The sequence below is a fragment of the Setaria viridis genome, chromosome 9 (assembly GCF_005286985.2).
Source record: "Setaria viridis chromosome 9, Setaria_viridis_v4.0, whole genome shotgun sequence".
NCBI lineage: Eukaryota > Viridiplantae > Streptophyta > Magnoliopsida > Poales > Poaceae > Setaria > Setaria viridis.
Window position 1 is genome coordinate 48962137 of NC_048271.2, and position 27220 is coordinate 48989356.

Sequence of the window (27220 nt, forward strand, 5' to 3'; positions counted from 1 at the left end):
CCCCACTGCTCGCAGTCTGTTCGCGAGTAAATGTCGTGTCAGAGATCGATGCCGAACGTGCGACAGCGACGTGAAACGGGACAATCATCTCTCTGACAGCAACGTCCCGCCTCGTGCCCGGCCGCCGCGCGGCGCCCGCCGGGCCCCCGGCGCCGCACCGCGCGGGAGTGACACACGGAGAGTGGGTGCCCAGATGGAACGGATTATGGACGCCACCCGGCTCCTTCTGGGACGAAGCAATTCGGAGGCTGTGTGCCATGTTTCCAGCACTTGACACGCGTAGAGGATTTGTGGTAAATGATGAGTATAATAGGAGAGAGAATGGAGCATAACGCATGCTTTAAGGGCAAGTACATTGCTACACGTCAGCGATCTCGTAGGTCGTCTCATGCAGTGTCACGTAGGATTTTTGATGACGTGGAGGAGAGAGAGCGAGGAGAGAGAAAGAGGTCGTTGCTTCGCGAAACAACCACCTCATGAGCTAAATTGTAGGACTACGAGACAACTTAACAACCATTGTACGAGTTATTGTTGCCATGCAACTCATAAAATTTTATTTTTCTTATACACAAATTAAGGAATTATATACCACTACCAGCAACTTATAGGACAACCCATTGTACGCGTTGCCTGTTAAATCGTCTCAAGATTACGTGTCAATGCATGAGACCGCCTATTAGGGCAAGTACATTGGTGTTGTCTAATAGGCGGTCTCATGCATTGACACGTAATCTTGAAACGATTTAACAGACAACCTATACAATGGGTTGTCCTATAAGTTGTCTGGTAGTGGTATATAATTTCTTAATTTGTGCATAAGAAAAATAAAATATTATGAGTTGCATGGAAACAATAACTCGTACAATGGTTGTTAAGTTATCTCGTAATCCTACAATTTAGCTCATGAGGTGGTTGTTTCGGGAAGCAACGACCTCTTTCTCTTTCCTCGTTCTCTCTCCTCCACATCATCAAAAATCTTACGTGACACCGCATGAGACGAACTATAAGACCGCTGACGTGTAGCAATATATACTTACCCTTAGACGACACCGATGTACTTGCCATGACTTGATGAGATGTGTACCGAGGTCCTGTGAGTGTCGGAGACGACCATTACCAGTACATTATTTATTTTTCTCATTAAACTGCACCATAAATATTATTGGTCGTAAAAGCTTTCGCATGAATTTTTTTCCTCTTTCACTTGGTGAATTTACAAGGACATACAAATACTGTGTGTGTCTGTACAGGGGAAAGAAGCGTCCTGCACATATCTAGAAATTACATGTTTGATAAAAAAAAATTAAAAAAAGAATTTCTGATATCATCTACACATTATGAAAAAAACTAGGAAAAGAAAGAAATTTACGTCACAATCTATGTTCTTGCCAATAATTTTTTCACAAGTGTTCACACTGTCCAAAAAATACATATCACAACAAGAAAGTGTTGCCTTGAATCAAACTACACAGATTCTACGGCCAGCTCTAAAAAAAATAATGTGCATTAAGAAAAATCACAGTACGGATCCAACATTTTCAAGAAGAGCAAAACGGAATCAGTTGCGGGATGATGCTTGCCGATGGTTGCCGTTACTTGCTGCCGTCAACGTTGCGGACCTCGCCTCGTCGTCCTTGTCTTCGACGGTGACGAGTCTCGTTGTTTCGAACATCGAGCATGCTGACGCCGGGATCCGGCATCCCCGCTAGGGGCAACCGTGGATCTCGCTAGCCCATCCACGGATCCGTTCCTCGCGCCTTGATTCGACCCCTTTTTCCTCCTCGGCGCCGACGGATCCTCCACGAATCCGAGCCGAGCCCTCACGAGCTCGTGGTGCCTCCATGCCATGGATCTGCCAAATCCGAACTCCTCCATAGCTGGATCTCGCCGCCATGGATCTGGAGGGGAGAGAAGACGTGAAGAGAGGGCATACCTCGACCTAGTCACCTCCATGGCAGCATCCATGAAGTCGATGGAGCTCACGGGCCGCCTCCTCGACGGTGGGGAAGACCGGAGAGGGCCTCCGTCTTGGACGGCGATGGCTACCTCGCCGGAGCCTGCCTCCATGGATCCCGTCGTCGGGTTCCCGCATCGCCACCGCCTGGATCTCGTGCGCCGCCGCTGTTGTATGAGAGAGGGGGGGAGCCGAGGGGACGGTGAAAGTGGAGAGAGAGAGAAAGCAGGTCGGGTGGAGTAGAAAAGTCAAGCACGGTCATTAGAGAAATAATTATCTCTTTCCTAATCTATCTACCAAGCGTTAGGTGCCTCCATCGATCTTCAATCGCACGGCAGGAGCAAATCACCTCCCGGGTACGTGCCCTCCGGAAGGGATTTTCGGCTCCTTCTGTTGGGACGTCGGCCATCGTCTGATGCGAGGGATCGCAATAAAGCTTGCAGGGCACTAGTTATCATACACCTTTCTATCGTCAATTCGTCATCGCAGCAGTACTGTCAACTTGCGTTATCCTGAACAGTGGAGCTTGTTGCAGGAAACGTGCTCTGCTGAGAAGATTAGGCTACGAAACTTCGAAATGCAAACGGTTAACTCTTATGGTGCTACACGATGCACGAGAGCGTACGCCACGCACAGGACACCGCAGGTAGGGTAGGTATTTTGTGCAGTAGTCTCCGTGCATCGTCCTCTTTCTACCGGCCTTCGTGTCGGCGTTTTCTCTCGATCGCAAGTTGTGTGATGTGTCGGTGCTTGGCGATGGCGTTGGATCGGTCGAGCACCTCCCTCCGGCAGCGAACCGATCTCGCCATCTCCGGTTTCTCCTCCATCTGGCAGAACGGCCGGCATGCGTACTGCCAGCGCCACGCTACGCCAGGACGGTAACACTGTGACGCGCTGTCCCTTCCCCGGCTCAGCTCGGACACATGGGTCAGGTGAACAAGCGTGGCACGACGACGACGCGCGCTCGGCGGTCGGCGTCGCAGCCGCAGCCGGATCTGGAGCCCGTGTCAATCAACGGCGTGCGTCAGACTCAGAGTGTGCGTGTCTGTGCTCCCTGTCAATATGGTTGTTGCTACGCTGGGTATGAAATCCACACGCTGGGCCCTCCCTCTCCCGACCCCCGTGTCGCTCGCTTCGGGCGGCCCGGGAGGAAGCACCGCGACTGCCCCCGAAACTCCCCCGTCAGATCTAGTGCGCGTTCACCGGCTACGGCGGCGACTGCGGGCGGTGCATGGTGTGGTCCGGCGGCGGGGGCACCCACGGCCGGCGCACGGCGTCATCCAACGGCCGGTGGTGGGGCTGGTGGTGCCGACTGTCTCTTTACACCGTGGTGACAATGTGGGTGAAAACACATTTCTTCTTGGGATGGCGTCGATGGTGCCATTGACGTTATGCCCTTCCTGAAGGTGACGTCGGGCATCTCTGGTGCGGACCTTGGCTCCTGACTGGGGCCAACGTCAAGGGCACCGATCTTCCCTGTCGGATGTGGCGGGTGAAAACCCAACCCAGTTTGGGCTTGCTTCGACGACGGCTGCTTCCGAAAGGACGCTTCTCTTTCTTTCTTTTCCTTTCTTTCTCTTCTTCTTTTCTTAAAAAAAGAAAAGAAAAGGAAAAAGAGAGGATCCAATCCATAACGTTGGTTTCTCTTCTCTTTTTCTTAGAAAAAAAAGAAAACAAAGAAAAAGAGATGATCCAATCCGTGGCGTTGGTTGTGTGGTGGTTTGTATCGACATCCTAATCTGACCGGGTAGAGTTCGTGAAGGCTTGGATCGATGTCCCAATCCGACCGGGCGGAGTTTTCGCTAAGGATCGTGTCGATGTCACCATCCGAGGCTAGAGTTGAGAGAGACCCGGTTGATGGCTCAATCCAACCGGCATATTGTGTGGTTGAATTGAGTTTGAGTAGTGCGTTGGTGTGGTACGGTGCGGGATGTCCCAATTCAACCGGCCGGTGTTATTTTGTTTGCCCAATCTAGACTTATTCTTTTTTTTAATATAATTTTCGTTTTAAAAAAGAAATCCACACGCTGACTTCCAGAATTTTTCCACTCGGGAAAACGACGAAGGACTAGGAATGGTCGACATGCCACAGCTTGAGTCAATCATCGGATGTCTTCAACGTTATTCAGAAAAACCTGTTCTTAAACGGCAAGGGGACGACGGGCGAATCTTCGGTTGTTGGATGAACTGCTATCAGACATAAACCTGCTTAGGAGTAAATAACAAAGCTTGCTCTCTCGTCCTACATGCCTAGTAGCCTAGAGAATGGCTCTAGCGGCACAATCCAGTGCTTTCGAGATTGGAACTCTCCAACTAATGCCCGGCACAACGAAAGGCTGCTAGTAGGTTGATGGGCCTGTTCCAACAGATTAAAGCTTTTCTTAAAGACTCGATCACTGCACTGGAAAAGAATTGTGGTCATGAAGTTCTGCAGCAGCGGCTGTACATACCGGTGCTGGCAACATGAGTATGAACAGAATATAATACAGTACAGAGAGTCAATTTCCAGACTGATGCATTGATGTACGACTTCTCCAAACCGCAAGCTTAAGATGACACCTGATCCGAAAGAACTGTAGGACATGTTGATGGTTCGTTTAGGGACGAGAAATCAATGTGTCAGAATCTAATCAGTTAACTCATGAGAGCTGCTTAATCAAACAAGCAGCGGGTTGTTTTAACCAAAGGACACGGCATCATCCGTCGGTAGCCTGAAATACTCTTCAGAAAATAACTGTCTTTTCTCTGCTGATGCCTGATTGAACGAACTGTGCCCCCACAGTCGCAGCTGTGCATCTTGGATTTTAGGGCCATTCGGCTGCAGGACCTGACTGTCGCTATCTTGATGCTTGCACGGCCATGGACATGGCACTGAATTTCATGTCAGAAATTGTTTGCTCCGTGTCGGAAAGAAATGAACAGCGAAAACTGTCACCACTGCTGCGAGGAAGATTGATGATTGACCGGGCAGCGGCCCTCACCAATATATTTAATGCCGTTGTAATTGCCTCATAATGGCCTGCTATTAGCCGCTTTAATATTCTAACCAAGCCAGCCATATATATTTCATTAAGATCTAACCAAATAATTGAGCAGCTTAATCAAAGTTTTTGCTCAAGAGACATACCGGCGCATCCGTGCACCGCGCGAAAAAAAATACCGGCGCATCTGTACTTACAGGTGCTTAATTATGTTAATTTTTTGTGGATGAAATTACTTGAAGCATATTCAGGACACATTTAAATAGGGTAACAATTTGCAACAAAGATACAGGTGTGCTCTTTTGATGGTTTTTAGACGATCTTGTGGAGTAATTTTTTTTTTTTGACGATGATATAGACAGTTGCGGTTTGTTGACCCGATTTCTTTTATTATGGGCCTACCTCGTTAGCAACTTCGTACCAATTGTGATCCAGAAAACCACACTTGCCTGCCCACGGGCTATACTATGGGCCGAACTCAATACGGCCGTTTTGCAGCCTTGGTGTATGACCCAACAACATCAGCCCAGCCTTGTCCACGACCGTTTCGAGCCCAACATAGATCGAAGTACCGCAGCAGCAGATATGCGTCAATATGCCCCAGCAAACACGGGCCTAATTTCTTTGTGGCCCATTTAGATCGGACCTTCTTAGCCCGTCCGTGATGGACTTTTCGGTACTTTCACAATGGTTCGGCCCATGTTGCTTGGGCGCGGCGGCGTCTTCCACCTACCAGCAAGCGTTTTCCATGCGCGGGGAGGGAGTGTCCCGAAAAATACAGCCGCTGCAGCCCAGCCGAGTGACGGACTGTCCCCCATTGGATTCCACTCCGCCCGTCCCAAAGACTAGTAACTGATGCCACAACAATGTGTTTGACCCTTGCTCGCTGATTTTGGGACCCATTGCTGGCACGACCAACGTGTCGTGCCGGTAGAATTCACCACTCGCTTGGCTCAGAGCCTCAGACCCCTTTGGCCCCTTGTACCATCAGCCATCAGCATCCTTTTCTTCTCGAGGCACTATACACCGCTGACTGCTCTAGGAGGAGGTAACTCCACCCAATCACCTCACCCCGGCCCGTTTCTCCCCATTCTTTTCCTCACCCCACTCCAGCCTCCAATCAGTCACCATCCGTGCAATCTCTGTATCACGGTCAGGACTGCGCTCCAGGAATGGCGCCGTGCCGCCTGCTCCGAGTCGGCTGGGGGCTCCAACCCCTGTGCGCCTCTCGCCTTGCCGCGGCGCTGTGCGCGGCTGTGGTCGTCGCGCTGGCGCTGGCGCCCGCCTCGGACGCCACCTCGGCGTCGCTCGTGGGCATCAACTACGGCCGCGTCGGGAACAACCTCCCGCCGCCGCAGTCCGTGCTGCCGCTGCTCGAGGGCCTCGGCATTGGCCGCGTGCGGATGTACGACGCCGACCCCGCCGTGCTGCGCGCGTTCGCCCGCACCGGGGTCGAGCTCGTCGTCGGCGTGCCCGACGAGTGCCTGGCCGCCGTCGCCGACCCGGGCGGCGCCGCGCGGTGGCTCAAGGAGAACCTCGTGCCCTTCCTGCCGGACACCAAGATCGCCGTGCTCACCGTCGGCAACGAGGTGCTCACCGGCAGCAACAGCTCCTCGCTCTCGCGCGTCCTGCTCCCGGCGATGCAGTCCCTGCACGGCGCGGTGGGCGCGCTCGACCTCGACAAGCAGATCACCGTCACCACGGCGCACAACCTCGGCGTGCTCGGCACGTCGTACCCGCCCTCGGCGGGGGCGTTCCGCAAGGACCTGCTCCCGTACCTCTGCCCCATCCTCGACTACCACGCCCGGACCGGCTCGCCGTTCCTCGTGAACGCGTACCCCTACTTCGCCTACTCGGGCGACCCCAAGGGCGTGCAGCTGGACTACGCCCTGCTCGAGCCGGGCTACCCGGGCGTCCCCGACCCCAACTCCCGGCTGCACTACCCCAACCTCCTCGTCGCGCAGGTGGACGCCGTGTACCACGCCATCGCGACGGCCAACGCCGCGGCGTCGCGGGTGGTGGAGGTGCGGGTCTCCGAGACCGGGTGGCCCTCCGCGGGGGCCGCCAACGAGACCGGCGCGACGCCGCAGAACGCGGCGCGGTACAACAGCAACGCGATGCGGCTGGTGGCGGAGGGCAAGGGCACGCCGCTCAAGCCCGGGGTGCCGTTGCGCGCCTACGTGTTCGCGCTCTTCAATGAGAACCTCAAGCCCGGGCTGGCGTCCGAGCGCTACTACGGCCTGTTCAAGCCCGACGGCACGCCGGCGTACGAGCTCTCCTTCAAGCTGCCGCGCGACAACTCCACCTTTGGCCACGGCGGCGGCGGTTTCGGAGGTAACGGCAATGGCAACAGCGGGTACATTAGCGGCGGCGGAAACAGCAACGGCTACTACGACATCTCGGCTTCGACGCGTGATCCTCCGGTGAGCTCTGGTTCCACCCTGCTCTACCAATTGTTCTTGCTTGCAGCGATCATGATTTAGCTACTGCTGTGTTTCTGAAAAAGGATAAGGTACTTTAGGTGATTGCATCAGGCGTAGCTGCTTTAGCACTCGAGAATGTCGGGCGATGGCCATCATCCGAGTACATGTCGTGGGTTGACCATGCGCTGCACGGAAATTTATTCCCGCATCAGCGTGCTGATTCTGCGAATCGGCAAAGTGGATAGGGTGGTTTCATCAGACTTACAACTTCAGATGTGGACTTAAATCTCCATCAGCACGATTCTGTTTCAGCATCCTTGGCGTCTTTGTTTGAAATTCCTAGGGGTGCCTGAATGATCTGAAGATCTTCACATCGTTCATACCTGCATCCTGTTTAAGGTAAGGGCGATTAGGTGCCTGCAGAAACCAACACTAGATCTAGAAGTTTCTCTGCAGTGAGCTACGTACTTGTTTCTTGTTTGGAGCCTTGGAGGTACCCCTGCACTAGTGCACTACACAAACCTCCACGCTCGCACCAGGACCGCAGATGCGGTCCAACACTTGATGAAATTTCTTTAGAAATGGGCGGTGGCGAGTACTGATCTGTTTGTTGTTTCCTCGACGAATTTTGCTGCTGACTCTTTTCCTAATGAGGTCTCCTCGTCTGTTTCTGGCTTTGGTCGACAGGGCCGCTGGCGGATGTGGGCGCAGGCGGCAGTGGCAGGTGCAGCAGCCGTGCTGATGGTGGCAGCGTGAGACCACAGTGTGGCGCCGCTGGGCGGTGGCATTGTCTTGAGGAATGGCAGAATCGTCAGGGGTAGGTAGATGGATGTAGGATCAGGATGAAGTGGAGCTGCCGACCTGCCGTCCTGGGGCAGCGGCATTGGCGACGAGCTGATCTTGTGCTGCTCGTTTGTTTGTGGTTCTGACTTCTGAGACCGATCTGTTGCTGTGCAGGTGCAGCTAAGCACTAAGCAGCAATGGATCACTTCCCGGTTTCGAGTTTGCCTGCCTCCTGGAAAAGTGTGGGAAAAAAAATTGAAGTCACAATTTGCCGTGACAAAGAAAATTTTACCACACTTTTTTTTTCCTCTATGGCATGCAGAGTTCGAAGAATCCTGTGAAATGTTAGATGTCCAACTAAATACTTGATCAAATTATGGCAGGAACCGAGGACCGGACAGTTCCTGGAGCAATTCCGGAGGATAGAAGGAACGTGCAGTAGCGCATAGGTTACTTTAAACAAAGGTCGCGTCCCCGTCCCTTCAGTCCTGAAATCCTGTACACATGTGCATGAACCATGATTGTGCTGTCGTTCGTTTTTGGCAGTGACTTTGCTGCATTCTGATTCGCTTGGTTTTCAGTGCCTGTCAATGGGGATGGCTCGATGACCCCGCGTTGTACCATCCAGCAACTCCATTTGGATTCACCTTCCTCAACCACAAGTGAAGCTTGAGGCTAACCGCACTGCACGACTGTAAATCTCCCGGAACGCTAAATACACCGGCTAAACTCCCGCACCGCTACTCTCTATCCCAACCTCTACCCTTCCGATCGCTACAGGAAATCTCCAAAGCCAACGCTCGAGCGGACGAACGCTATCCTACCGACGCGGATCTCACGCCCCGCCTGCGAAGTGTCCTGCGCGTGGCCGGCGGGAAGGAGGTGGCTGGCGCGGAGGGAGAAGGAGAAAGCAGTGCCGGAGGGGAGGGAGGAGAGAGGAGAGAGGGACGACAGCAGAGAGAAGCGGGCCGCCGCGCCCGTGCCGGGAGGTCGTCGCGCCGGAGAAGGAGGCTGTCGCCCCGGAGGAGGCTGTCGCGCTGGAGAAGGAGGCTGCCGCGCTCCCGTCACCGAGTCGACGTCCTCAAGCTCCCACCGCGCGACGCCGAGCTCCTGTACCTCGCGCGCTTCGCCGGCGTCGAGTTCTTCCCGCGCGACATTGACGCCGTCCTCTCCAACCCGGGAGGCTGCCATGGCCGCAGCGGCGGGGAGGAGGAGCCAGCAGGAGTAAGGAAGGGCGGCGGGCGACGGGAGCAGCAGCAGGGCGTGACCACTGCCGGCCGGGGAGGAGGGGGCCTGCCGCCGCACCAAATCCGCCCGCGGATTCAACCGGCGGAGCTCGTCAGGTCCTCCGCGAGCGGATCTGCCGCAAGGGAGAAGGAGGCCACCGGGGAGGGGAGCCTGCCACGGTGGCCGTGGGGGAGAAGGAGGCTACCCGCACGGGGCGTCGCCCGGGAGGAGGAGAGGGGGGAGAGAGGGGCGGCGGAGAGTAGCGGGCGGAGAGGGCGATGGGGAGGGGAGGAAGGAGACGGTGGTTGCTTTGGCGAATGGGATAGCGGTAGGGCGGCAGCGGAGAGAAGAAAAAATGGATCGGTAAAACGGATCTGACATGTGGACCCTGCTCCCTGTAGAGGTCATTTTAGGGACCGTGCGGTGCGGTTAGCCTAAGGCCTTGAGCCCCAGCAAACCATCAACCGTCAGCGTGAGGACAACACTCCCTCTCTACACATCTCGCGAGTCGATCAGAATTCAGAACCAAGCAATGGTTGCATTCAACGAAGGTAGCGCTCCACATCAGATCAGACTACTTGCAACTGGGTTCATCTCTAATGTTTCAATCGTATACAGATTTCTAGTCTTTTAAAAGTACTACCTCCACCCCAAATTACTATTCATTTTGACTTTTCTAGATACAACATTTTTACTACGTATCTAAATATAAGTATAATTATATATCTAGATGTATGTCAAAGATGTATACCTAGAAAAATCAAAATGAATATTAATTTGGGACGGATGAAGTATCTAGTTAGCTAGAATATTTTAAATTCACTAGATATTTTGGAGTGCTTAACCGTTAACGTGGGAGAAAATTAAAGGCCAAACTTTGAACGGTAAAGTCAAGGTTATCAAATATCTATGAACAGGTTTAGTAGCGGTCACTTTTTGCTAAAAGAACTATTAGGTCCCGTTTGGATCCTTGGAATTGAATTCCATTCTAATAATCATTATTTAGATATAAATTAATTAAGCTAATATAATTGTATGTGGAATATATTTGTATATTATTGTTGGTGATACGGGAGAAATACTTATGCGCTGCACTTCTGCTATAGGGAAGCGCATCCAAGAGCGTGCTATAAGAATTGAATTCCATTCTAATAATCATAATCTATAGAATCAATTTTCATCTCCCACCCCATGAATTTAAGGTAGGCTTATATCTAAACTTTGGAAAGTTGTGGAATGCCACCTTCCAAGATAAATTAGCCTATTCCATTAAATAGATTCCAATTCCTTCAAAATGAAGGGATCCAAACGGGGCCTTAAGGGAAATTAAATACTTTGTGAACTTATAGGGGCTACTATCCACCTGCGCTCTCAATCTCAAACCCTCTTGTGCCGATCCGATGGCTAAGAGCGTGCCGATCCGATAACTGAGAGAGTGCCACATCGTAGAGTGGTCAGCTAGCTCTATGCTCATGAAATCCACTTTCTACTATTATTGCAACAATGGTTACTCTCATGAATCACGATGAAGTGTATGTAACAACAATGAGATCTGAACCTTTCATGTTTTCTTGAAGCTTGCACGAAGCTGTTGGCAGTGAATCTGGTGGGGACGAACTAAGTGCAGTTGCATCGTCTGCTAATGCACTTTTCATTGGACAGCTGATCATACTAGTTTCCATACAATCCCGGTGCAATTTATCTTTTAAAACAATCTTAACACAAAATTCAGTGTTGAAGCGAAAAAAAAGCTTCCTTTACATCACTGACAAAAATGACGCGCAGAACTAATCGCTCATCGCAGCTCAACGTGCAACACAGTTCTTTTCCAAAATCCATGCACGCATACTCATCCCTACAAACACCCCTACCCCTACGAACATATACACACAACTCTACCTCTATGAGCATCTAACGCTCCTACCTCTATGAGCACCTAACGCACGCATACTCGTCCCTACAAACACCCCTACAAACATACGCACACAACCCTACCTCTATGAGCACCTAATGCTCCTACGTACGTAGTTGCGTACCTCTATGAGCGGATCAGCAAAACCTCGAGAATAACGAAGTTGTTCGTTACCACTGGCATGTCTGTTACGGACACATCCCATCCTCAAGAATGATAAAGTCACCATCCTCTAGAATGATAAAATCACCATTAACAGCGCCTCCTCGGACGATAAATCCTCGAGTACCATCCTCTGGTACTCGAGAATGATAAAATCACCGTCGATGAGCACGTTGACGTGTCACCACTGACATCTCGAGGAGCACGTCGACTTCCATAGATTCCGAAAAAATGCGAGCAACAGATTCCAGACTAAAATAGTAGGCAGGTCCACCACAGCTACTCAGTTCGCAACGTGCACCCTTTACTTATTTTTAGCACGTGTCACATCAAACGTTTAAGGTAGTACTAAACGTAGACTATTTACAAAACCTATTACATAAGTGGAGGCTAAACGGCGAGATGAATCTATTAAGATTAATTAATTCATCATTAGCAAATGTTTACTGTAGCAATAATGAACTAAAATAATTAGGAGTATTAAACGTAGACTATTTACAAAACCCATTACATAAGTGGAGGCTAAACGGCGAGATGAATCTATTAAGACTAATTAATTCATCATTAGCAAATGTTTAATGTGGCAATACATTGTCAAATTATGGACTAATTAAGCTTAATAGATTCGTCTTGCCGTTTAGCCTCCACTTATTATGTAATGGGTTTTTAAATAATCTACGTTTGATACTCCTAATTAGTATCTAAACATTCGACATGACGGGTGTTTATGTAATGGATTTTGTAAATAATCTACGTTTGATACTCCTAATTAGTATCTAAACAGTATCTAAACATTCGGTGCATTCGATATGACGGGTGCTAAAAATAAATAAACAGTATCTAAATATTCGGTGCAATCGATATGACGGGTGCTTAAAAATAAACAGAAGATGTGACGGGTGCTAAAAATAAACAATGTGACAGGTGCTAAAAATAAACAGAAGATGTGATGGGTCCTAAAAATAAGTAGGAGAACAAACGAGGCCGGTTCATCCGCAATGAGGGAGAACAAACGAGGCCGGTTCATCCGCAATGAGCTCCGTTCGCTGTTTGTTCGAAATATAAAATGCCAGGTACTACATTGTACAGAAAATTGAAGAACACGAGAGATATACCGAATAGAAGAGTTTATTCACATTATTCCCCTCCTTTGACTACGAGTAGCATCTACACCCACACACACAATCTGCGCACGCGCAGAGAAGCTGGAAGAGTGAAACGCACGCTACAGCTACAGAAAAGCAGTCTCATCCATTGAGGTTGAGCTGAAAACGAAACCTTGATCCATCTACTGGACGTGCACGTCGATGACCTTGCGCTCCACCTCGGTCTTGGGCACGGTGACGAGGAGCACGCCGTTCTTGAGCTCGGCGCGCACCTTGCTCTTGTCGCACTCATCCGGCAGTGCCAGCCGCATGTCGTACGAGCTCACGCTGCGCTCCTTCCACCACCCGTCGCCGCTGCCTTCCGCGCCCTCGACGCCGTCCTCCTTCTTGTGCTCCCCGCGGATCACCAACGTGTCGTCCTCCACCATCACCTTCACCTCGTCCCGCTCCAGCCCCGGCATGTCGAACCGCATCTTCACCTCCTTCTCGTCCTCCATGATGTCCCACGGCAGGCGCATCTCGCCGGTCGCCGCCGGGGACCTCCGTGTCGCCATGGGGAACCCCACGGCGTCGTCGAACAGCCTGTCCATCGTGTCCAGCATCTGCCGCATCGTCCGCATTGGCGACATCGGATCAACTAACCCTGCATGTATAACCATGCGATGTGATGTTACTATGTTAGCCTCCTCTGCTCTCTGATCGTAGAACATCCTCTGCTCTGGAAACAGAACCAATCATGCAACTGAGGACTTACCGAACGGGGAGATGTCGAGCGGTGCTGCGCGGCGTGGGCGGCGCTGGACGGCGTTGCCCTGCTGCCGGTTGCCGCCGTCCTGGCTGACCTGGACGTCGACGGCGGTGTTGTCCCTGTTCTCCTGCGCCGCGGACGCCACGGCGAGGGAGCGGGCTCTCCCGGACGGCGCGAACCCGGGCGCCGGCCTCGCGGCTCTCCAGGCGCGGACCGGGAGGCGCGCTGCCGGGGAGAGTCGGCTGGCAATCGCAAACGGAGCAGCTGCCATTGCGCTACTGAGGGCTACTGGGACTCTGTGAACTGAAACGCTGAGATCGTTTGAGATCGTCGGAAACTGTTGGCTGCTGATTACTCTGTGCTTGCGAAGCGCGTTGCTTTCTTGGTGGGAGACCGCGGGTCTGCGGCGCGTTTTGTAGCTCGTCCCAGGAGTGCGGTGGAAGGGTGGGGAAAGGCGTTGAAGCTTCGGGACAGCGCCGCTGCTGGTACACTGGGGAATGGGACGGGAGAGCTTCGCGACAGCGGCGCGGGGTTCGCCACTCTTGTCGGCTTCTCTTGAACATTCTCGTGCTCTCCGAGCCGCTTCGAGATGATGTCATGGATGTCTGGATTCTGCTGCGTGGCAGTAGGATTTCGTGGGCCTTCCTCCACGGCGGAGAATTGCAATGGGCTTTATCTAGGAAGGATACGCTATAATCCATCATTGTTGGGCTGAACTTTTGTTGGGCCGATAAATTGTTAGCCCATAGAACACCGTGAACGGACTTAGCCGCTGAGGAAAAGCCTAATTTTCTTCGGACCTAAAAACAGCGCCAAGTAACCCTATCGGGCCGGGCTCAGATAGGCTCTACTTTTTACTTGCAAACCAGCACCAAGCCCAGCCGGGCCAGGATCATTTTGCTCATGCCTTTTGTTACTTTCCGAAGTCGTTGTATATCTGAGCCGCACATGCGGACACGAGGGCCGGCCCGGGGGCAGCATGTTTGTCGTTCACAATAGTTCACAGTAAAATGTGATATTAAGGTGAGCTCATTTCGTAGTTAAAAAAAGTCCAATTCATCTACGGCACCCCCTCATCCTGCTGCTGGTCCTCTCTCCCGCTCGCATCGCGCGCCCGCCACCCCTTGGCGGAACGGCGAACGGGCGGAGATCAGATAGGAGTCGTCAATTCGCTTTTGTGATCAGGTGATTCAATTGCCAATTTTCCAATTCTCCATACCATTAATTATTAATTCACTATCACAAGTCATTTAATCTCAACTGATTTATAACTATTGTATATTTATAATAATTTCAGCGGATATCATGTCGTATAGAAAATATAAATCAGGTAACGAGAAAAGGAAAAGACAAAGATAAAGACATGTGGACAACTTAGTAGAATCACAAAGAGAAGTTATGGATAAATTTTGCAAGAGTAATGGCCCTGAGAGTAATATGGGCGCTTCGACGAAGCTAGATGAGTTGTCAATAGTTTTTTGGGGATGAACCAACTAATGGAAATCAGGAACATAATGTTAACATCAATGTCGATCATAACAATGTAAGTAACTCTAAGAACACAGTAAATGCATCAGGTGCACATGCAAGGGTAAAAAACGGTTAATTGATATCAATCCAAGAACATTATATATGCCATTTGTATGTCATAGTCTAAATCTTACTCTTTGTGATATGGCAAAATCTAGTGGGAAAGCTGTTTCATTTTTTGGAATTGTTCAGCACATATATGTATTATCATATATGTGCTGGTTCTACGAAAAGGTGGAATATTTTGCTTAAATATGTTCCTAGTTTAATTGTGAAATCATTATCCAATACTCGTTGGGAGAGTCGAATCAAAAGTGCTACAACAATAAGATATCAAGCTACTGAGTTAAGATCTGCTTTGTCTGAGTTACATCATGCTTCTGACATTGAACCTATGGATAAAAGTGCAAAAAAATTATTTGATGCACTTGGCAGCTTTGAGTTTCAACTTGGTATGGTTACTTGGCATGATATTTTATTTGCTGTAAATAAAGTGAGCAAGAAGTTGCAATCGTCAGCCATGTGCATTGACTCTACTTTGAAGCAAATACAAGGTATAACGCAATACTTTGAGAATTACAAAAATGAGGGATTTTCTTCTAGTCTGATCATCACCAAAGGTATTGCAACAGAAATAGGTGTAGAGGCATCATTTTTGAAAAACGTCATGCTACGAGGAAGAAACAGTTTGATGAAAGTAATTGCCAGGAATTTCTTCTTAAAGCTAAGAAGGCTTTTGAAGTTAATTTTTTTTGTTTTGGTTGATATGGCGATCACTTCTTTGAAAAACAAATTTGAAGAACTCATGGTGTTTAAAGATATATTTGGATTTTTTTGAGATCAAGCACTTTGGAATCATTAAATGATAATGAACTTGAAGAATGTTGCACTAAATTTCTAGAAACTTTTTCTTTTGATGGTTCATCTGATGTTGAGGTATATGATCTTATTTCTGAATTAAAGATTATGAAATTCACTTTGCCAGATGGCGTGATGTCTGCTATGGAGATTTTCGAGCATGTCAGAGATGTGGATTGTTATCCTAATATTTCCATTGCTACCGACTCTTATTTACTGTGCCTATGATTGTCGCATCGGCTGAAAGAAACTTTTCAAAGTTGAAGTTATTTAGGAATTATTTGAGGTCAAAAATAACTCATGAGAGGTTAAATGGTTTGGCAACATTATGCATCGAGAAGAAATTGTTAGATGAGATTGACATCAAACCTATCATAAGTGACTTTGCATAGAAGAATGTTGGAAGAAACTTTTAAGGTAACATGTATAAATAATTTGATATGAATATTGCTTTTAGATACATTTAAATATTTATTGGTAATATTATATATATTTGTTATAATTTTTTAATTAAAGGGTCCTGAGTTTTACTTTCGCCTCGAGCCTCCCAAATCTCAGAACCAGCCTCGACCCGCTGTACCGATGCCCACTACATGCAGTACAAGGCTGTTGCTCGTCATCCGCTCGAGTAAATTCCTGCCCTTGGGACTAGCCTGGTAGGCTTCCACGATGGTGGCGATGCCCTCTTGTGACTCATGTCTAGCAAGCTCTTGAGCCTTAAGGCTCTGCTTATCTGATAATCGATTGTCTGAGAATCTAGATTTACTGAGAATCTGTTGCTGAGAGAATCTTTTTTTTTCACTAAGGGTATTGCCCGAATTTCATTATTGGAAGTAACGAAATTACAGAGTTTTGGAGTCAGAGTTTACATCCAAGTTCTAAGACGAATGAAGATGCAAGAATGTAAAAACAACTTTAGCCGAAAGGCACACATGGCCTCCAGATGAAGAACGAATCGAACATGTCTAGCAAAAAAGAGGAAGACACCCATTACAAACTACTAACGACACACATAGATTCCAGTTTTTAACTTCAACAGCTCAAAAAAGACTTCCAGAGCTGCTTTTCACTGCAACAGCACTACTCCCGCTTCTGCTACCTCCGTCGCAGCACTACTCCCGCTTCTGCTTCCTCCATCGCTTCTCCCTATAGATGGAAGTGAAGCGCCACCTCCTTCATTGCTTCTGCTCCTTTCTCTAGGTTCATCTTTGCTTCCTGCTTCTGGAGTCCTGCCCAATATGTTATGAAAGAAGATGCTAAGCAAACAATCTCAAAAGGAGATTTAACTTGTTTTTTGTCAAAGCACACTGAATTTCTCACTCTCCACAAAACCCAATAGACTGCTGATAAACCAACCATGTGAGCATATTTTACTCGGGGTAGATAACAATCACACCACACCCAAAACTACTATCGAGAGAATCTGCTGGCTGAATAAGCTGTGAGTTTGGCAACCCTGGTTATTTGTAGCTGATTATTCTGTTCTGAGTGTAAAATGATATGTATGCCTATGTGGCTGATGATAGCTCATTTGATTCATGAGTATGAGCAGAAGATGATTTTGACAATATTTTTGAAATTTGTAAAATACAAATTTTAATAAAATAGTAATACATTTCAAGTTATTGAACTAGCCAAGACAATCATTAGTAGTGTTTTACGTCACTTCAAACAATACCCATTAGTTTAACCCACTACAATAATTAATCACCCATGCAAAGCGGAGGCAATTGCATCACGAAAGGCACCCATATCAATATCATCTACCGAAAGACTCCCATCTCCTATGGTAGCTTGGTTACCATGAATGTCTACATCTTCTTCAGGCATAGAGTTGGCATTTGGCAAAGTCCACATCTTGTTCTGCATTATCCCTAATAAAATTATGAAGAGCCATACACGCACTTATAATTTTTTATTGCTTCCTAATTGGATAGCCTGGCAGGTTCAAGAGAATACGCCACTTCATCTTTAGAACTCCAAATAAACGCTCAATCACATTTCTAAGGGATGAATGCGCATAGTTGAACAACTCCTTTGATCCATTTGGGTGTTGACCATGTTGCCACTCGGACACATGGTACCTTTATCCCTTGTATGGTGCAAAAAAACCTTTTCTGTTAGGATACCCGGAATCAACGAGGTAATACTTCCCTACATGTGATTAAATAAATTATCCATAAAAATATGAAAGAAAAATATGTATGGAAATAAATGAAAACCACTTATATAATATACCTACTAGAGGGAATGGAAATTGTTCCTTGTATGTGACCAAAGTATCCAATAAGACACGAGCATCATGGACAGATCCAGCTCAACCAGTGACAACAAAAGTGAAGCACATGTCAAAGTCACAAACTACCATAACATTCTATGAAGCATACCCATAATGGCCAAAGTATTTAGGTTGCTCAGTCAAAGGTACAGTGACCGGTATATGTGTTCCATCAATTGTGCCTATGCAATCCTTGAAATGGAGCCAAAACTGAGCTTCTTGCAGTTTAGGATGGATTGTGCCAAATAATGGATCCCTAGGCTTTATGATGTCAATAGCCATTTGATTGACACACTCAAGTTTCTAGTGAATTGCCAAACTTCCTGCTAACAGTTTCTAGTGAATGGCCAAACTTGTTTTTAACTTGCCCAAAAGATTGAGGTGCACCACATGTCCATAAAAACATTCCTAAGGCTTCCTTGGTACAGATTCCTCTACTTGCACCCAAACCATATTGATCAACCAATGTGTCATAAAGTTGTTCGAAAACTGACCTCCTCATTCTAAACATGTCATAGCAATCACCTTCATTTTGTAGCTGACGCTCAACCCATTGAATTCTAGATTCACCTGGTATTGTCCTGGGCTGCTTCGTAATTCTTTGTCTTGAGCCCATGCAGTCCAAGGCCATATATGCCACAATGCAGTCATCATCTCCACTGGATGTACCCATTTGCACAAAGGCAACATAAGTAAATAGTCTCACATACATGTAAACAAGAGATGGCTCACATAGATGTAATTTAAAAATAGTCCAGCTATCATTACAACCAAATAATAGTCATACAATCAAATAGTCTCACAAGCAGATAGTCTGACATACTTATTACATGTTCAAGAAAATGTCTCACACATAAAAATAAATAAGCAACTACATAGCACAAGCATCACACTAATTTTTGTTCCTGTCCTGCGATGCCCTCCTTGGCCAATTCGACCTCCCATTTGGTGTCTTCAAAGTCTGAAACATGTCACGGTTCTCCATTGTTTTTAGAAGTTGGGTGGCATAGTAGTGCTCATCTCCCCCTTCCTCAGCCCCGTCCTCAATGACTTGCTCCATTATTTTTGTAATCTCATCTCTAACATGAGCAATCACTTGTGAAGTTGCTGAATGTTTGCTACTTTGGGCCTTCATCTCATACGCATCCACCAACCTTTTCATACACTGATCTCTGAAGGTCTTCTTTTTCTTTCCCTTGGGAGAAGCAACGGGTGCTGCCCTTTTCTCCTTACCGCCTGCATTAGAATTAGGAGCCACCGTTTGTGTGGCCATCTCATCCTCCTGGTCACTTACTGCCCACTGTGCCTCCCTTGCCCGCTGCCCGACACCCATCGCCGCCCCTCCCTGGGTGTCGCGCCACACCGCGTCGCGCTCCCAGGTACAGTGCCGCGCCGCGCCATGCTCCCGGTGGCCGCGCTGCTCGCCTGGTGCGGGAGGCACGAATATATTGGGGGCGGCACCGGCGGCGAGATCCTAGGGAAGCGGCAGCGGTGACGGCGACCTCCGAACCCTAGCGCGAGAGGAGGAACGGGAGGAGCAGGGGCACGGTGGAGGGAGGAGCAGGGGCACGGTGGAGGAAGAGAAATGGGAGGAGGGGGGTATCGGTGGTAAATGGAGTCGATTTTTCTCATACTGCGAAGGGGCATCCGCGTTTTGACGATAGGCAACCTGCGATGGGGGATGCGGTGTCGTGGGGTGCGTTCGGCGTGATTCTGGCAACGTGCTGTCGCACCGCACGACAAACGTGGTTCCAAACGGGGCCTAAAGCTATCTAGTACCAATTACAAGAGGAAACAGTTGTCAGGCTAAATCGAGAGGTGAATATGATCACATGATGCAACTCTGCCAGTCATGCAAATATAGGCCCATTTGGATCCAATTATGGATTCTGAAAATCTAGGTTTTGGATGGATTTTCAAAATCTGGATTCTGGACAAAATTTGGATGGACTTATTTGGATTCCTAAATTTCAAAATCTGATTCCAAAATCAACCCTTGAGGAACTTTTGGAATTCACATAATCCAAAATCTAGATTCTGAAATTTGAGCTAGAATCCAACCTGTTTGGAGGAGCTCCGGATTCTAGATTTTGGATTATCAAAATCCAACCTGATCCAAACGGGCCATATGTCATACTACCATGCTTTTCTTCCTTTCTTTCTTCTTTCTTTCTGCCTGCCTTGGACCAGCAGCATTGTCTCACCTATACATATCAGCAAAAAGGTCCGTGGCTTTGCACATGGCTTGATTCAGTTAACCGCCGATCGTATCGCGAAGAAATTAAACCGTTCGAGGAAACTAATCCATGATTGCCCTCGTTTCGATCGAGCAAGCCATTGAATAGCAGGTCAGGAATTAGGTGACAGCCATGATCGCACCTTAACTTGCCCTCTGCTGTAGTACTGTACTAGTGACAAACTGCGACTACCTTTCCGCCCGCCAGCAAAACAGTTCAAATGTACGATTCCAGACGAACAATAAGCTAGCTTGCGATGCAATCGACTCCACGCTTGCTCAAGCTTCTGGTCCTATGGAAATAATGGGAATCTTGTCCCCAGACACCAGGCCTGGTTGGTAGGGCTCGCCCGGCCGGGCGCACTGGCGTTACCTGAAAAAACGGTGTGTGACGCTCATCACCCAGAATTCCACCTGTCAAATTGGCCAAAACGACACTGAATTCCACCGTAGTAGCATGTACTGTGTAAAATCGTTCGGTAATTTTTTTTGGCTAACTAGCATGTACTTACTATTTGATTTGGTGTTCGTGTTTACACTAGTACTTTTCTTATTCTGGTATAGTCCTACAGTATATATCACTCCATCAAATCGCCAGTCTTGATTAAAAAGATAAGGCACGTTCCAATACTATACCAGAGTCAATAGATTTGACGTTTGTTAGCGCATGTAACTCTCAGGCACATTAAACAGCTGATAGGTGTGTAAAAAACTGGAAACTGCCAACGACCACTGTCCACTGGTATAGTAGTAACGTTGTTAATTGCTGACCCGCCGGCTGAATCCACACTAGGATGAAGGATCGGTCAGTCAGACCCGGATCTTCCCATGTCGCTGTGGTACTGTTAATTGCTGAGGCCTCCGTCAGGTTGCTACAACACACGAACAGCCTTCGCGCCTCCGGCATTTGCAGGCTTTCGATGGAGTCGTTGCAAAGACAGCATTGCATTGTTCAAGCCGATCGAGGACGAAGGTTCTGCCAGTCTGCAAAGCAGGAGAGTGCGATATAGGAGTATCGATTCGTTACACTTTTAACCGACCTCGCTGCAGATATAGCGAGTCACTGTGTATACCGCGGATGCAGTACGAGTGGTACCCGGCCGTATGGACCGTAACTGCAGCGCATTATTCACGTTCGCATCAATTTGCCGGCAAGACCTAGAAGTGCAGCTGAAGCGCAGTAGCCATTATTCCGAGGCTATGCCTGGCTAACCGCGTCCGTGCAGCTGCAGTCACGTACTGGCAGTGACATAGAGGAGCAACGAGCATGGCCGCAGTCTGTTCCCCCTTTAATTCGCCAAGCGGCCAAGCAGGCGAGCACCACTCATCTTCTCTCCTGTCTCCCCACCACTCACCACCAGCCAAATTATTCGGCATCCCGGACAGCCGCCCTCGTGCACCGTCGGGCACTCGGGCTTCCGCGAACCTCCTTGGCCGCGGCCCGCTCCGGCGAGACACGGTCCCGTTTCGTCTCGGCGGCCAGCCAGCCCGGCCGGCATTGCAGCAGCCCGGGGCGTCGATGGATTGGTCGAGCCGCTTCGGAACGGAACGGCGCCGGAGCTGCGTCCAGGGCGGAGGAGATCGTAGTGGGCCGGGCAGCAGCTCTGCCAGCGAAGAAGAAGCGCGGCGCATTGCCTCGTGCATTATTTGAACTAGTCAACTTCGTACAGTTAGCGAGCTCTGGTCGCGGCAGCACTAAATGGCTCATAGCATTTGAGAAGAAAAAGTCAGCGCCTCAGCGGAACAGATATCGTGCTCGGCTGCTCGCCAGCGGAACAGCGCATGGTGCAAGCACGGCCCATGCCGTTTCTCCTTCTGGCCGATCATCGCTGCCAAACGGATCGACGCAATAACTGCCATGCTTTTTCTGAATCCCTCACCTGATTCCATTACGTTGGCCCAGATGTGCCCGGCTGTTTTAGATCGGTTTTGCTCAACGGAATGCTGCCTTTGGAGGCAAGAGCCGCGTGAAACATAGCAAGATAGAAGATTTGCAGCTGCAAGCTGCTCTTTATAACTCGTGTTGAACTGTTGATGGCTCGTACGTGCAAGAAGCTTCCGAACCTGAGGCCAGGGACCGAGGTACGTGCCTCGTCATTTCGGGCAGTGGCATCTACTTCGCTGATGCAGATCTAGTGCCAAATCAATACAGGTCTCAGCGCGGCAGGGCGTACTCATCACGTGGTTTGCATGCTGCATTCTTTTGAGCACGGACGCTCTATACTGTCCTAGCTCGTTTCATTTGCTCCTCCTTCCTGTCAAGCTGATCCAGCTGCCTAATAACCAATAAAAGTCTCCTCCAAGCAGCGAAAATTGATCCTTTATTTCCCCCAAAACTCAAATACGTATCATTTCGAGGAAAGGTATTCGCACACGTATACGACAGTGTTAGGCTACGATTTTCTGTTGGAACGCATTCATGTGGCCTGCAAGCGCGGGAAGGAACCTGTCACACCGCCCAACCAACGGAATTACGCGCGAAAAGGCCTGACGGCACGAAGAACCGCCGCGTAATAACGTGAAAACAATCGCTGCCGACTAAAATTGCTTTCTGTTTTGGTTGCAGAAAGAGATGGCAGTGCGTGCGTAGAACAACGACAGATAGAAACTCTTACCGGACAGGAAAAATTGAGGCTTTGCATAAAAAAACAGCAGAGTTCATTTCCTTGTAATCCCTGAGCGTGCTTCTTCCTCACCACGGGAAGCCACGCCACAGGACTGTGGTGCCGATTCTAGACGTCACACCCACCACGCTACAGTGGTGTGGTATCCTATGGTTGAAACCAAACAGCCCTCCCGTCCGCCTGATCCAAGTATCCAACTGCCAGGAAAACGTTGCGACGCCGCAATTAATCTGAACTGACGGGAAAAGGAATTTTTTTTCTATGGAGAATGAAATGAGAGTGTACGTACTCGTGGCGAAATAGGGCCAGCAGAAGTGCGGGAAGAAACGCCGCCCCCCAACCAACCGTGGCGCTAGCGCGCGCGTGCACGGTTCTTATCGTTTGAAATCGAGAGAGAAAAACAAATGCTTGGTCAATCAATAAGTTTGTTGACGATTGGACAAGCAAATGAGGAAGCGAAATCGCAGCACGCTGGGCGTTTGTCTGGCTGGCTGCCTGCCTTGCTTGCTTCCCGGCCACACCACCGGCGGCAGGCAGGCAGGCCAGCGCCCGCCGGCCGCGGCGGCCACGCCAGGCGGATCCTGTACGCGTCGACCTGTGCCTCCTTAAATTCCAAGTGGTTGAGCGTCCCCCGGTAACCACCGTCATTAATAGGCCACCCTCCCCACCTATCCTTCTCGCGCTGCCCGGTTGCTTACCTTAATTCTAAAAAACCCGGCGGGCCCCTGCCCTGACATCTCGCTGGCTTTCTCCTGTTCCTGATGATGGAGTTCCGAGTCAATCATGTCGTGTGTCGGCTCGGCAACAGTAACAGGTGTGTAGCCGTATACTACGGTGTACGCAGTCGGAACACGATGCCGTTTCGGTCTAGGAGCGTCCAGGCTACATACGTTACGATTCGGTGTAGGAGCGTGCAGGTGGCACTCGTGTATGGCGTACGGGTCGGAATAGAGAGAGGTAGTTGCCTCGCGCGCCCATAAATTTGACTGCTCCGGCAGCTGAATACTACGCCACAAGTTTCGCAGCAGGTGGGTCGACCGCTCTCGCATCCCGTCGTGTGCGCGCCGCGCCCCCTATATATTCGGAAGTTGCCCGCGTGACCAAACCACACGCATCCGGCTCCGCCGCCCGTTTCCAACTCACGCCAAAGGCGACGTCGCGTTCCGCCACGCTTCGATCGAGGTTGCAGTAGCCAGCTAGCTCGCTCGCTTCCGATCGATCGACCTCCGATCCATGGAGTCTGCGCCAGCGGCGGTCATGGAGCGGGAGCGCCTCACGGCCGAGATGGCCTTCCGCGGCCCCGACGAGGGCCGGGGCGACGGCGGCGGCGAGCCGGCTCCCAGCATCGTCATCAAGATCCGCCGCCGGCTCCCGGACTTCGCGCGGAACATCAAGCTCAAGTACGTCAAGCTCGGGATCCGCCACGGCGGCAGCCCCACGTCGGTGCTGCCGATGCTCTGCGTGCCGGCGCTCGCCGCCGCCGCCTACTCGTTCGTGCGCCTCGACGTCATCTACTACTCCATTGACCTGCTCACCTGCGTCGCCTGGCTCGGTACCGCGCTGCTGCTCCTCACCGTCTACTACTTCAAGCGGCCCCGTCCGGTGTACCTCGTCGAGTTCGCGTGCTACAAGCCCGAGGACCAGCACAAGATCTCCAAGGCGGGCTTCCTCGAGATGACGGAGAGCACCGGGTGCTTCAATGAGGCCGCCCTGGACTTCCAGACCAAGATCACCAACCGCTCCGCGCTCGGCGACGAGACCTACCTGCCCCCCGGCGTCCAGGCGCGGCCGCCGAGGCTCAACATGGCGGAGGCGCGGATGGAGGCCGAGGCGGTCATGTTCGGGTGCCTGGACGCGCTCTTCAAGTCCACGGGGATCGACCCGCGCCGCGACGTGCGCATCCTCATCGTCAACTGCAGCCTCTTCAACCCGACGCCGTCGCTGGCGTCCATGATCATCAACCACTACAAGATGAGGGAGGACGTCAAGTCGTTCAACCTCGGCGGCATGGGCTGCAGCGCCGGCCTGATCGCCATCGACCTCGCCAAGGACATGCTCCAGGCGAACCCCAACTCGTACGCCGTCGTCCTCAGCACCGAGAACATCACCCTCAACTGGTACTTCGGCAACGACCGCTCCATGCTCCTCTCCAACTGCATCTTCCGCATGGGCGGCGCGGCGGCGCTGCTGTCCAACAAGCGCACCGACGCCAGCCGCGCCAAGTACCGGCTGCTCCACACGGTGCGCACCCACAAGGGCGCCACCAACGAGTGCTTCAACTGCGTGTACCAGCGCGAGGACGAGGTGGGCAAGGTCGGCGTCTCCCTGGCGCGGGAGCTCATGGCGGTGGCCGGCGACGCGCTCAAGACCAACATCACCACGCTGGGGCCCCTGGTCCTGCCCCTCTCCGAGCAGCTCAAGTTCCTCAAGTCCCTCATGATGCGCCGCGTGTTCCGCGTCAAGGGCGTGCGCCCCTACATCCCCGACTTCCGCCGCGCGTTCGAGCACTTCTGCGTGCACGCCGGCGGCCGCGCCGTGCTGGAGGAGGTGCAGCGCAGCCTGAGCCTGCGGGACACGGACATGGAGCCCAGCAAGTGCGCCCTCCACCGCTTCGGCAACACCAGCAGCAGCTCTCTATGGTACGAGCTCGCGTACGCGGAGGCCAAGGGCCGGGTGCGCCGCGGCCACCGCGTGTGGCAGATCGGCTTCGGGTCCGGGTTCAAGTGCAACAGCGCCGTGTGGCGCGCGCTCCGGGACGTGCCGGCGCTGCCGTCCCCCGGTGGCGCCGCCGCGGGGACGGACAGGAAGAGCTGCTGCAACCCATGGGCGGAGGACGTGGACAAGTACCCTCCCAAGGCGTACGTCTGATGGCCCACGTCACGTGGCCTCATTACACAACAATTGTATGATTCGATTCGATTTTCCTCGCGACCAAGGAAGAAGGGCGTTCGAGAGGAGAAAATTATATATGTTTTTCCTTTTCTTTTCTTTTTTGGTCTGTAATTTTATTTCGTTATCTGTTTGTTCAAGTAGGTTGCCGTGCATAGACAGTGCTGGGTTTTGGAATTCAGAGATTTATGTGGTGTAAAATGAATTCCAAAAGCGAGCAGTGCCATTCTTTCCCAGCCTCTGTTGTTGTCGTCCTTTGTCTTCCTTGGCTTTCTAGACGCCGGGGAAGAGTTGACGGACGGACACACCGTTGTGCAGTTCACATGACTAGAGATTCATCGATCAAGTGTGAATTACTGAATCAAGTATAGTACATATTCTGTTCTCAAGTGTTAAATCACATGTGTTTTGTGAGGTTTCACACATGTAGCTCTGGTGCTTGTGGTTCAACGAGGAGTAAAATATTAACCGATAATGATTGGTGCATGGCAGATCCCTGACGAAAGTTTTCTGTTTTCAGTACGTGCAGTCTGTCCAAAATTCTCGACACGATGTTTAATCCGCGCTGGTACATGTAAAAGGGAGCATATCCGGTTGGAGACACGCTGGGTTATGTGAGGACTTGGGTATGGTAGCTCGGTGTTGGATTTGACTAAGCGGATCCATGTGGTTTCGCGTCGTTTTCCCAGACTAAATGCGGGGGGTCTATCTGTATGCATGGCATGACCATTGCCCAACGCTCATCGGACTTTCTGCATGACCATCTTAGCACACGGCTGCCCAGAGGAGCACCAAACGGTATCTGCTATCAAGATGTGTAGTACAGTTTTGACTTGCTCAAACTCAGCCAATGCGATCCGGGTAGCAGATTTCAGCTGATGATTTGGTGATCAGCCATTGCTTTCGGCCTTGAAAAGGAGGACCATTGCTGCTCTCTCTGTGCCTTGCTCAACTTTACATTTACTATGCATAAAAATGGATTCATTGCTAGAAGCTACTTTAATGTAATGATTAGAGTTAGTAATTTTTCCCCGAGACTTTCTTTTATCCGACAAGCTGTATGTGCACCACGGGTCAGCTGTGATATTACTGAACAGATCTAGCCTCGATGCGTATTCTGTCATGATTAGGACATCTGACGTGGTGGCAACGTATCTTGACAAGCTGGTGTATGAATCCAAGCGCGATGAGCCGATGTCCGGTGTGAGACCGGAACAGCCTGACACTCGGATCTCTGGAATTACAGCCTTCAATGATAGTATAAGTATCTCCTTCCATGAGCATTAAGCGCTGTCTTCACAAGCATATGTCCACCAAAATCTGCCACAAAACTTCACCAAGTCGAATTGAAGGCAAGTTAACTCTTGAAATAGTAGCATGCATTGGCGACCGTGGGAAGCCCCAGAATATAAGAGTCCCCTTCACAGCTCCACTTGAATCAGAGACAGTGACCTGAACCTGAACATGGCCGGGAAGGTCAAGTGGCCTGTGGCCAAACCACTCTCAACG

At 50.3% G+C, this 27220-nt stretch overlaps 3 protein-coding genes and 1 long non-coding RNA gene across 4 annotated transcripts; 2 read left to right on the plus strand and 2 right to left on the minus strand.

The window, feature by feature from the left end:
- Window positions 1-1364: 1364 nt before the first annotated feature.
- On the minus strand, window positions 1365-2789 carry LOC117836250 (uncharacterized). Its single transcript, XR_004636044.2, has 2 exons — window positions 1934-2789; window positions 1365-1852 (listed from the first exon to the last, which is right to left on the minus strand). It is a non-coding gene; the product is annotated as an uncharacterized lncRNA (long non-coding RNA).
- A 3152-nt stretch (window positions 2790-5941) lies between these two features.
- On the plus strand, window positions 5942-8445 carry LOC117836069 (glucan endo-1,3-beta-glucosidase 11). Its single transcript, XM_034715429.2, has 2 exons — window positions 5942-7358; window positions 8046-8445. The coding sequence occupies exons 1-2, from the start codon at window positions 6108-6110 to the stop codon at window positions 8112-8114; spliced, it is 1320 nt and encodes a 439-aa protein (XP_034571320.1). The 5' UTR covers window positions 5942-6107; the 3' UTR covers window positions 8115-8445.
- Window positions 8446-12554: 4109 nt separating this feature from the next.
- Window positions 12555-14042, minus strand: LOC117839669 (26.7 kDa heat shock protein, chloroplastic). Its single transcript, XM_034720062.2, has 2 exons — window positions 13303-14042; window positions 12555-13191 (listed from the first exon to the last, which is right to left on the minus strand). Exons 1-2 carry the CDS (start codon window positions 13565-13567, stop codon window positions 12731-12733), a joined length of 726 nt encoding a protein of 241 aa, XP_034575953.1. The 5' UTR covers window positions 13568-14042; the 3' UTR covers window positions 12555-12730.
- A 9866-nt stretch (window positions 14043-23908) lies between these two features.
- On the plus strand, window positions 23909-26108 carry LOC117839554 (3-ketoacyl-CoA synthase 1). Its single transcript, XM_034719916.2, has one exon. It carries the CDS (start codon window positions 24056-24058, stop codon window positions 25688-25690), a length of 1635 nt encoding a protein of 544 aa, XP_034575807.1. The 5' UTR covers window positions 23909-24055; the 3' UTR covers window positions 25691-26108.
- The last annotated feature ends 1112 nt before the right edge of the window (window positions 26109-27220 follow it).

Coding starts and splice junctions, on each gene's coding strand:
- LOC117836069 (XM_034715429.2), top strand. CDS start 6,108: ATGGCGCCGTGCCGCCTGCTCCGAGTCGGCTGGGGGCTCCAACCCCTG. Junction 7,359..8,045: donor CTTCGACGCGTGATCCTCCG/GTGAGCTCTGGT, acceptor TTTGGTCGACAG/GGCCGCTGGCGGATGTGGGC.
- LOC117839669 (XM_034720062.2), bottom strand. CDS start 13,567: ATGGCAGCTGCTCCGTTTGCGATTGCCAGCCGACTCTCCCCGGCAGCG. Junction 13,192..13,302: donor GCTCGACATCTCCCCGTTCG/GTAAGTCCTCAG, acceptor TTATACATGCAG/GGTTAGTTGATCCGATGTCG.
- LOC117839554 (XM_034719916.2), top strand. CDS start 24,056: ATGGAGTCTGCGCCAGCGGCGGTCATGGAGCGGGAGCGCCTCACGGCC.